At 46.6% G+C, this 12144-nt stretch overlaps 1 protein-coding gene across 1 annotated transcript; it reads right to left on the bottom strand.

Moving 5' to 3' along the window:
* Positions 1-8542: 8542 nt before the first annotated feature.
* Positions 8543-12144, bottom strand: LOC140403753 (ferritin, middle subunit-like). Its single transcript, XM_072491915.1, has 4 exons — positions 11977-12144; positions 11014-11160; positions 9753-9878; positions 8543-8848 (listed from the first exon to the last, which is right to left on the bottom strand). The coding sequence occupies exons 1-4, from the start codon at positions 12076-12078 to the stop codon at positions 8693-8695; spliced, it is 531 nt and encodes a 176-aa protein (XP_072348016.1). The 5' UTR covers positions 12079-12144; the 3' UTR covers positions 8543-8692.

The raw sequence follows: 12144 nt of genomic DNA, 5'->3' as shown, positions 1-12144 counted from the left end.
GTTCCATTGATTGACAATCAATTACGGTGAAATTACTGTTGTACCTTTGACCCTCTTCACAAGTGCCAACTCTGAAAATGTCTCCATCTCAAACTGGTCAGCACTGCTGCCTCACAGCGCCGGGGACCCGGTTCGATTCCGGCCTTGGGTGATTCTCTGGGTGCGGTTTGAATGTTCTCTCCGTGTCTGCATGGGTTTCCTCTGGGTTCCTCAAACAGATCAAAGATGTGCAGGTTAGCTGGAATGTCCATGATCAATACGCGCGATTGTATGGATAGGGTGAGGGAGTGGGCCGAGGTAGAGTCCTCTTTCGGAGGGTCGGTGAAGACTCAATGGGCTGAATGGCCTCATTCTGCACTGTAGGGATTCTATGACAGTAAAAGTGTACTCTGAACAATATTTTGAAACTGAGCAGCGGCATTAAGGTAAGCTTGGCGCAGACTCGCAAAGCTACATTCGGTGGTTCCCCGGAGGGACTCTTTATTTCTAACTTTTGAAGATCAACGTTGGAGCCTATTGGAAACTTGAGACATCATTTGAAGAAAACATTTTTCTGCTGGTTTTCAGCAACTGCAACAATGTGATGTGGGTCATCCAATTTGGGGATCTGATGATAGGTTGACAAATGATGAATGTGTGAACCCTTTCTGAACCTCTTGTGATCACATTGAGGATTCCCTGGGTTGCAGGAAGCCCGGTTTGAGAAATAATGCTGTAACGTGCTGCAGAGCACCTCCGCTGTATGGTAGGCCTCAGGCTTCAGGCCTCCAGATTTAATTCCCCCCCAGAATCAGTTGCTGGAAGCATGTCGCTTGCTCACCATTGTATTATCTCTATATTCAGTGTTCTATTGCTCTAATGGACAACTATCTACTGTCACGGGAGGCACGGCGGTTAGTGCTGCTCACAGCACCAGGTACCTGGGTTCATTTTCGGCCTTGGGTGACTGTGTGGAGTTTGCACGTTCTCCCCGTGTCTGCGTGGGTTTCCTCCGGGTGCTGCGGTTTCGTCCCACAGTCTAAAGATGTGCAGGTCTGGTGGATTGGCCGTGCTAAATTGCCCTTAGTGTCCAAAGATGTGCAGCTAGGTGGAGTTATGAGGTTAAAGCGGGGGGAGCGGGCCTAGGTTGGGTAACCTTTCAGAGGGTCTATGCAGACTCGGTTGGGCCGAATGGTCTCCTTCTGCACTGTAGGAATTCTATGAAGAACATTTCCGATGAGATATTTTCTGCTACTGTTTAGATATAATTGCAGTGAGTGTACAGCACAGGAACTGTCCCTCAGCCCAGATGTTATGTCACGTTATGTCACGTGATAACGAGGAACTGGAGAATTGAAGATTCCCACTCAATTAAAAGGTATGATCAAAGACTTGGGTGTATATAGGAATTGGGAGCAGAGGTAGGCATTTCAGCCGTTCGAGCCTACCCCGCCGTGGCTGATCACTTCCTCATCTCAAATCCACCTCCCTGCCCGTTCCCCATATCTCTTCAACCCCGTTTTATAAAAATGAGAAATATATCTATCTGCTTCTTGAGACCATTTAATGACTCAGATTCCACCGCACTATGGGCACAGCGAGTTCCACAAATTCACCCTCTTCTGCGAAAAGTAGTTCCTCCTCACCTCAGTTCTAAATCTACCGCCCCCCTCAACCTATATCTGTCACCTCTCAATCCAGATTGCCTACAAGGGGGAACATTTGGTCTACATTTACTTTATCAATCCCTCTTAGTATTTTTATACCTCGGTCAGATCTCCTCTTGTAATGCAAAACCAGCGAGTATAAACCCAAACTGTTTAATCTCTCCTCATACGTCAATCCTTTCATTCCCGGAATCAATGTGGAGAACCTCCCCTGAACTGCCTCCAATGGAGACCAAAACTGGACACAATACTCCAGATGTGGTCTCACCAACACCCTATACAATTGCAACAACAATTCTCAACTTTTATACTCCAGTCCTTTTGCAATAAAAGCTAGAATTCCATTTGCCTTTTTAATTACAGGCTGTACCTGCATTCTGACTTTCTGCAATTCACCCAGATCCCTCTGCCCAGGTGCATCTTGAATCTGCCTTCCATTTAGATAACAATTTGCCTTTCTATATTTTTGGCCAAAATAGATAACCTCATACTTATTTAAACTGCATCTGCCAAACTTTGGCCCATCCTCCTAGCCGATCTATATAGGTCTGTAATCTCTTCATCTCCTTGACATATAGTTTGGTGGAAGTGAGTTACTTTTGTTCAGTAGTTGCTTCAAATGCTAAGTTACAGTTTAGCCCCACCTTATTGGATTCACTTATGAATTTGGATGTTTCACCAGAGCCGTAACAGGACCAGTGTGGGTAGTAGAGCAGCTCGGAGTTTATGATTTCTGTGGTGGGTAACTCACCTCCTGACTCCCCAAAGTCTGTCCACCGTCTACAAGGCTGAAATCATGGAGAGTGATGGAATACCCTTCAATCGCTTGGATGAGTGCGGCACACAAGAAACCGGACACCATCCAGGACGGAGAAGCTGACTTGATCAGCATGGCAGACCGAGTGGTCACATGATGACATGGTTGGGAGCGAGGCTATGTGTCGGGATGGTGGGAGTTCCCCCCCTCCCCTCCCCATCCCGGCAGAGTACAAGTACAAAGTAGCTGCTAAGCTAATGAATAAACGTCTCTTCGTTCTAACTCAATTGTTGTCAGTGCATCCAAGCACCCCATCCAAAATGTGAAACATTCACTCCCTATAACCCTGTCACACAGTGGCAGCCAGGTGTACCATCTACAAGATAGTAAGAAGTCTTACAACACCAGATTAAAGTCCCACAGGTTTGTTTCGAATCACTAGCTTTCGGAGCACTGCTCCTTCCTCAGGTGAATGAAGAGGTGGGTTCCAGAAACACATATATAGACAAAGTCAAAGATGCAATACGATACTTTGAATGCGAGTCTTTGCAGGTAATTAAGTCTACAGTTCCAGATGGAGCATCATCTACAAGATGCACTGCAGTAACACGCTGAGCATCCTTTAATAGCACTTTCCAAACCCATAACCTCCATTATCTCGGAGGGCAAGGGACAGTAGATGCTCAAGAACAACACAGTCTGCAAGTTCCCATTGAAGAAAGCACAGTGGTGAGCACTGTTCCTTCAAAGCGGCAGGGGCCCGGGTTTGATTCCCGGCTTGGGTCACTGTCTGTGCGGAGTCGGCACGTTATCCCCGTGTCTGCGTGGGTTTCCTCCGGGTGCTTCGCTTTCCTCCCACAAGTCCCAAAAGACGTGCTTGTTGGGTGAATTGGACATTCTGAATTCTCCCTCGGTGTACCCGAACAGGCGCCAGAGTGTGTCGACTAGGGGCTTTTCACAGTAACTTCATTGTAGCGTTAATGTAAGTCTACTTGTGACAATAAAGATTATTATTATTATTAAGTCTCCCAGCTTCATGACTTTAAACAATATCATCACTCAGTCAAAGCCCTGGAACACCCTCTCCCACAGCACCCTGGTTCTTCCCCCACCAGATGTTGTGCAGTGGTTCAGAAAGGTGGCTACCCCCCACCTTCTCAAGTGTAATTGGGAATGGGCAATAAAGGTAGGGCAACTATTGACACTTATAACCCACAATCAAATATACAAAAAGCATGCAGTGCAATATCACACGATAATAATCTGTTCCTCTGTCTGCTACTTTATTGAATGCATGAAGTTGTTCAAAATTAATGGATTAACTTGGGGACAAAACAGCATGTCAAGTGGCGTAAAGTTCCACTCCCTTCACCAAGACTCATCTACAGGATGCACTGCAGCAACTCATAGAGGCATTTCCGATAGCCCTTCCTAACTCATGAATTCCACCAAGCACAAGCACATATTCCATAGAATCATAGAATTTACAGTGCAGAAGGAGGCCATTCGGCCCATCGGGTCGGCACCGTCTCTTTGAAAGAGCATCCTACTCAAGCCCACACCTCCACCCTATTCCCATAACCCAGTAACCCCACCCAACACTAAGGGCAATTTTGGACACTATGGGCAATTTAGCGAGGCCAATCCACCTAACCTGCACATCTTTGGACTGTGGGCGGAAACCGGAGCACCCGGAGGAAACCCACGCACACACGGGGAGAACGTGCAAACTCCGCACAGACCCAAGCCAGGAATCGAACCTGGGACCCTGGAGCTGTGGAGCAATTGTGCTAACCACTGTGCTACCGTACTGCCCAAACCACCTATAAGGAAAAAGGAAGCAGGTGCGTGGGAACACCACCGCCTCCGGCCCTCCCCTCAGAGTCACACATCATCCTGACTTGACAGAAATTGCCGCTCCTTCATCATCACTGGGTAGAAATCCTGGGACTCTACCGTTTGCCTGCTGGGATACAGCGCTTCGAGGCAGCAGCAGTTCAACACACAAACTTCTCAAAGGCAATAACTGCTGACTTTGTCATCGAGTCTCACATCCCCCGCATAAATGTTTTACCCAATAATTGTTGCTAACTTTTGGTTGGCTCTTAAATCGTAATTTGCTCTGTTTCTTTAACCTTTGCTCTAGAGTCACCAGGTATCTTTATGATACCGCCATGAGGTTCAAGTTCAAGTAATGATCAATAACTCAACACACCAATTAGTAAGATTCAAATCAAAGCACATTTATTATACACAGTAAATCACTACTCATGCATAAACTCTACTTTCTAGGCTATTCCTATCACTAAAAGGCCTATTCTTAGCTTCGGACTGGCCCACCAGGTCAGGGGAACAAATGGCCTTTCGTTCAGGTCCTGAGTCTGCAGGATTCAAAAGCTGGTATGGACTGGTAGCTGGGAGCACCTATCTCGTAGCGAGCGTTGACTTGAGACTTACTTGGTGGGCGGCAGCGAGGCAGGTCACTGTCAAGGGTTGGTTCAAGTTGCTGAGTGACCCTGCCAAAGAAGGATCGATTTGAACTTGGGGGCTTTACTTTCGAGTCCTCAGGGGCTTCCTGCCCTTTGGGGCGGACCCCGTACCTGGTTCCAAGTGATTGGACTACTTTCCGATCACTTGGATCGATTTCTCCAATACTGGAGTTGTTCCCTGATTGTTGGGCGGTCCCTAAGTGTCCGTTGGCCTTCCTTTGTCTTGGCTCCTGCTGGCGCCGAGGAGTCTGGCTTGGCTTTATTCACCTTCACAGTTGCCATTGTGCCTGGGAATCGCACATTACTATGTAGATGGCTGCTGCATTACTATGCAGATGGCCGCTGGTTTCAGTGCTGTCTGGTTGTTTTGCAGGTTTCAATATACATGATTTCTGCACTTTCTAGTCTTTGCCTGTGTTGGCTGAATTTCCCTTCAGCCTTTGCGGTTCTCCATTTTAGGTCGGAAAGTGGCCAACCCAGGTGGCTACATAATGTTGCAGTGTCATGTCCAGGCCACCATTCTCCTGTTCTCTTTGACAATTTGTGACATTGAAATAAATGCTAATTCGGTGGATTATCAATTAGAAGGAAAAAGGTTTTGCGCTCAGTTCCCAGAACATTGCTGTTGTGAAACCTTGGGCTGATTACCCCTCAGCTCGGGAGGTGGCTGGCCCAGTGTGTCCAGAAAAATAGTACCATAAAGATGGCTCACCAATCCATTCCTGCCAATGAGGGGAAAACGGGGAGTGGAGTATGGATTTGGTTGACCACGGAATGAGTGCCACAACCACTTTGAAAATCATGGTTCTACTGGGGAACTGGCTATGGGTTTATTCCTGGCAGGGTGACATCACACTCTGCCCCAAATGAAATGAAAATCGTTTATTGTCACAAGTAGGCTTCAAATGAAGTTACAGTGAAAAGCCCCTCGTCGCCACATTCCAGCGCCTGTTCGGGGAGGCTGGTACGGGAATAATTTTAAAAAAAAAATTTAGAGTACCCAATTCATTTTTTCCAATTAAGGGGCAATTTAGCATGGCCAATCCACCTACCCCGCACATCTTTGGATTGTGGGGGCGAAACCCACGCAGACTCGGGGAGAATGTGCAAACTCCACACGGACCGTGACCCAGAGCCGGGATCGAACCTGGGACCTCGGCGCAGTGAGTGGTACGGGAATCATGGAATCAGGATTCACGTGGACTTCCCCATTGAAAATTAACTCCTGTTGTACCTCCCCTTCAGCACCCCAGCCATTTGATACGAAACGTGGAAAAAAAACAGTACAAGTATGGAACACAAAGAAGACAGGTTAACACAGGACATGGGTGGTGTCATCCATCCATCCCCTCCCCCCCCACGAGGGGCACGAGTCTTGAACACGCCTCCAGAGACCCCTCCCACCCAGGCTTTGCCTTCTTCCAGACCCTTCCATCAGGCAGAAGATACAGCAGTCTGAAGACCCGCACATCCAGACATAGGAACAGCTTCTTCCCCACAGCTACAAGACTCCTCAACGACTCTCCCTCAGACTGATCTGTTCCCGGTGTTATGGGCCAGGGTTTAGAGAACCCCAAAGTGTATCATGGAGGTCACCTGACCCACGGCTTTTACTAGATTGTGGTATGGGGAGCACACGGCCCACTCTACAGGTGTGGTACAGCAGAAATGGAAAAGTATTTTTTAAAGCAAAACAATGCTTATTCTATGAACTCAAGTTGACCTTTTTAAAACATTGTGAACATCTTAGCAACCATTAATTAAAATACAACCCCCAAAGACTACAACACTAAGCAATCCTTAAGCTTTCCTTTAACATCCATAAGGCATTAAAAAAACCTTTTAACAGAAGCACATCAGGTTTCAATTCACTACTGAGAACAGTTATTACTCTGAATTCACCAAATGATCAAGAGATAGTCCTTTTCATGGCAGAGAGAACAACATTACACTTTCTCTGGCTGCCTGCAGCTCCAACACTGAAACGAAACCCAAAGAAACCAGACACCCCCAAGCTTTTCTCAAAGTGAAACTAAAAAGCAGAGCCAGAGCTCAGCTCCACCCACACTCTGACATCACTGCAGTAACATGAGCAGACAAACATTTCTTAAAGTGACAATCTCATGACACCTGCAAGAACACTATTCACGTCGCCCTATGCTGCTCTTGCATTTGCTTTGTTTGGCCCTTGTTCCGCACTGCAACCAATCACTATTTAAAAAAAAAAACATTTTATTGAGGTACTTTTTGGCATTGTAACAGCAACAATTTAAGCAATGTACATGAGACTACAAACATAGTGCAAATACCACCTCCCTCCCCAACAGGTCCCACCATTAATTAACCCCCTAATCTACGCTAACCTAACCCCCTCACCCCCCCCCCCCCCTCTCTCTGCTGACAATCAATTTTCCACGAAGAAATCGATGAATGGTTGCCACCTCCGGGCGAACCCCAACAGTGACCCTCTCAGGGCGAACTTGATTTTCACTTGATGAACACAAAGCTAGCCATGTCCGATAGCCAGGTCTCCGACTTCAGGGGCTTTGAGACCCTCCATGCCAGTAGTATCCGTCTCCGGGCTACCAGGGAAGCAAAGGCCAGACTGTCTGCCTCTTTCTCCTCCTGGATTCCCGGATCTTGCGACACCCCGAAAATCGCCACCTCTGGATTCAATGCCACGCTTGTTTTTAATACCTTTGGCAAACCCCTGCCAAAATCCCCTAAGCTTTCGATATGCCCAGAACATGTGGACATGGTTCGCTGATCCTCCCACACACCGGTCTTCCACACCAAAGAACCTGCTCATCCGGGCCACGGCCATGTGGGCCCAGTGAACGACCTGGAATTGAGTCAGGCTGAGCCTGGCACATGTGGTCGCGTTGACTCTACTCAACACGTCCGCCCAAAGGTGATCCTCTCTCTCCTCACATCCGCCCAAAGGCAATCCTCTATCTCTCCTCACTTGCTCTTCAGCTACTCTGATCCCATAAGTTCCTTATAAATGTCAGCGATGCTCCCCTCCCCCACCCACCCTCTGGAAATTACCCAGTCCTGAATCCCCCTTAGCGGCAGGAGGGAAGGTCGCTACCTGTCTGCGCAGAAAGTTCAGCACCTGCAGATATCTAAATTAGTTTCCCCTTACCACTGCAAACTTCTCCTCCAGCCCCCTCATACTCGGAAAGCTCCCCTCTATAATCAAGTCCCCCCATCCTCTCAGTCCCCACCCCACTCAGAACCCCCCATCCCTACGCCCCAGGGCAAACCGGTGATTATCGCAGATTGGGACCAATCACTATTTGATGATGTACTGATTATTCCTTTTGTCTACTGCGTACATTTCCTTGGCTGCAGAAAAATACTTTTCACTGGTACATGTGACAATAAATCAATCAAGCAGAGCCCTTGAATATTTTTAAGACTGGGTGCAAGGGAATGAAAGGTTTGGTGGGGGGGGGGGGGGGGGGGAAGAACACCTGCTGGGGTTACAATCACGAATGGCAGAACAGGTGCTAGGTACCAACTCCCAATCCTTCGGAAGAAATTAGAGAAGCCAGGTTGGTAATTACTCCACAAAAGCTACTGTGAGCACCTAAGGTGTCAATTTCCAAAGGAAAAAAAAAAAAAAAAAAAAAGAGCAATAGGCAAGATCAGCGAAAGATTTTTTTTATTAATTTGTGGGGCAAAATTCTTTGCATCAAGTTTATTCTTCCAGGAGACAGCCAAATGGTCCAGGTGGAGTTGGAAACGCACATCACACAGCAGCCAAGTTATCTCCAAATTAAATCCTGGATGTGACACTAACTGCTGTCCTCCAGCGAGAGCTTGTCAAACAGGTACTCTCCCATCCCATTCTCAGGAGCTCCCAGCCGCTTCAGGTTGGTGATGTCGTCGCCAAGTCGCTTGATGACCTTGACCTGCTCGTCCAAATAGTGAGTCTCCAGAAAGTCACACAGCTGGAGGAGAAAGAAACATGGAGACAGTCAAAACAAGAGCCAATTTCAATTTACTCCTGCATACAGAATCCAGAAGCAGACCATCCAGCCTGCAGCAACCAAGCCACTGAAGGAACAACCTACTGAGGCCCACTCCCCCAACCTATCCCAGAAATACCATTTTAAGGGAAGATTAATCTTGGCCGCACCGCACATCTTTGGACTGTGGGAGGAAACCACCGACATGGGGCAGACATGCAAACTAGACAAATTTCAAAAGGTTGGAATCGAACCCAGGTCCCTGCTAACCACGATGCCACTTGTAGGGAGGCTGAAGTGAGTTGACTGCATGATACCACATGCACCCAAATCTCCTCTTGCTGAAGCTTCACTGATCGTTAACTGGTTTAGGATATTCAGCAGGTCAGGAAAAGTTGCAAAGAGGAGACTTCGTTGCCACGTCCTAAAACCTTGCATTCAATCCAATACTTCTGCACTGTAGTCCTTGATGTGATATAGGTGATGTACAAGTGAGCTCTCACTACTAGACAACAATGTGATAATGACTGCTGTTGATCAAGGATCACATATGGACCTGGAAATTGCTGCTCTTCAAAATAGTGCTTCGGGATCTTTTACAATCCACTCAAAGATCAGATTGTGATATCTTTAAATCCATGTCTTGAGCAGACTTCAGTCTCGAAGCTTTGACATCCAAGTGGGTGTTAAAAGTGGAGCCAGAGCCACCAAAAAAGATTTCTCCAGCTTTTAGCCACATGCAGTTTGGAATGTTGCTCACTTCACATCCAGGCCCCCCATGGTTACAATAGAAGAATGTGGGGCTTCAGGACAAGTGGCATCTCCCAAATGATCAACCAAAGTTCAGCAGTGATCAGAATTACAATGAAGTGAAGCTTAAGCTTACATGAGGGTCAGTCTGGGTGGTGGCGAGTTGGTGAAGATCCAGCAAACTCTGGTTCACATTCTTCTCCAGATCCAGGGCAACCTGCATTGCCTGGAGACTGTTGCCCCACTCATCCCTCTCTGGTTTCTACAATGAAGAAAGACAGGTCAGTGTGGTGATAAGCATCAATGTAAATGCATGTAGGCTAGCAAGACATTAGAGGGAGCACCAGAAACATCACACACACTCAACCAATAGATCAGTTAGATAGGACACATCCAATGGACACTCACGATACACAGGTGACATGACCACAGGGGGGCATTACACCAACCCATATAAAGGACACCACACACATGACCTGCCTCTTTCCAGTGGAGACAGTCAGTGAGTAGAGACACAGGGTTGATTCAATATTACGCCCATCATGTGGATTGCAGCAACTGGTTATTCAGTCTGGGTAGCTATAGTAGGATTAGCAGTAGTGTTGAACTCAAGTAATAGAAGTGTAAATAGTTTAATAAACTTAGAAGTCATTTCCACGTCTGAAACTTCCTTTGTAAAGTGCACCACAAGGAAGCCGCTTATGTTACACCTACAACATAACAAATCAGTCAGTTATTTCAGGGTTCTTGCATCACATCATTTATGTCATGTTAGGTACACTGGTATAACACAGGCTGCAACTGGATGCAGCATAGATCAAAAAGATACTCCAGACCTTGAAGTTAGTTCAATCAGGTTTATTGAACTAATAGCACAGTTCTCTCAGAGTTCAACTCGCTGCCAGCTCAAGTGTGGTTACTCGGTCTGACTGAACCAGACTAGCTCTTAGCCACGTGGTGGGGGTGTGAGGGGGCGTGAGATTGTAACAACACCCTTGACCGACTCTCTAGATGTACATCCGTGGAACAGAGGAGTGAGTGCCTCGTGTCTTTTATACTCAGATCCCACCCCGGAGTGTCCTGCCTGCTTATTGGCCACGTCCTGTTCTCGGTGTCCATTAGCTGCTTGTCTGTATATCATTATGTGTGTCCGCATATGACAATTTACACCCTCAGAGTGAAGGACTTCAGGAACATGCCAATACTCTTGCAGGATTACAGGACAGAATTCAAAACCCTTGTACACAAAAGGTGCATTTCTGTTACAGCTCAGCCCCAACACAGCAATATGTGAAGTGGTTTTGTTCTGTTCTGGACAGAGATCTAGAAACTCAAATCCCGTCAATGTGATTGAAGCCACATCATCAAGCAGTCATTCCTCCCTTCCCCAGTCCAACCTTCACATCCTGTAGGAGTATGCGGCCTCCACGTTGATTCTGGAATTTCATCAGCTTCTCCGCATATTCCTGCTTCTCCTGGGACTGATGTTTGAATAACCGGGAGACATTGTGGAGGGCAACATCGTCCCGGTCAAAGAAGGACATCTGAAAAGGGAACAACCCAAATTTCATTAACCACACCATGGAACCCAATTCTAGCCTGAGGTTTGAACACCTCCTCCAGCTTCCTAATCACACTACTATTCAAAACACTCCCTCAGGCATATTGAATAGTCTGTAACCCAATGTCTGTTACCAATTGTAACAATTAGCCAGGTAGAACTGGAACAGCCAACACCAGCAGAATACCAAAGGAAGTGTAGTTTTGATCAATGAGACTAATAAAAATCAGACTGTGCTTAAAACGCAAGTATTTTGTATTGATTTAGCATCAACAGGTGGGATTTATAAAAACTGGCATTAGATAGGAGAGTAAATAAAAGCTGAACCATTGCAACCAAAGCTAATTTCTTTAGCCTAGACAGCCTGGCCAACAGGCGACTCCATTCCCCACCAACTATGCTGACTCAGGTGCAGCAGTTAAGGGGAGGGGGGAAAAAGGACAAGGATGCCAGTTGCATTCAGACTGACTATTCCAAGATAAATCTCAAGATAAGTAGCATTGTAGATAGCACAACTGCTTCACAGCTCCAGGGTCCCAGGTTCGATTCCGGCTTGGGTCACTGTGCGGAGTCTGCACGTTCTCCCAGATCGTATCATTCTTTGATAGCACTTCTGCATTGTCTACCACAGCCAGCACCGTACATCTCACCACGGCGTTATAATATTACTAACAAAAACTAGGATGAACTAATAGGACAGTTAAAAAGTACTCAATGAAACAGGAACAAGTCAAGTTAGGTTGAAACAGGGACAATTTACTTCACCACAACAGATTATAAATAGAGAGACAAGACTCACCAGAGAAAGATAAAGGTAGGAGGCAGTGAGCTCCACGTTAATCTGCTTGTTGACAGCTGCTTCACAATCCTGGTGATAGTTTTGAGAAACCCGAGAATCCATTTTGTGAGTGTTGATTTCTTTGCCCTAATTCTTTTACCAAAACACACAGTCTCAAATATAGACCAA

The sequence above is a fragment of the Scyliorhinus torazame genome, chromosome 29 (assembly GCF_047496885.1).
Source record: "Scyliorhinus torazame isolate Kashiwa2021f chromosome 29, sScyTor2.1, whole genome shotgun sequence".
Lineage (NCBI taxonomy): Eukaryota > Metazoa > Chordata > Chondrichthyes > Carcharhiniformes > Scyliorhinidae > Scyliorhinus > Scyliorhinus torazame.
This window is presented reverse-complemented; position numbering and strand designations above follow the sequence as displayed.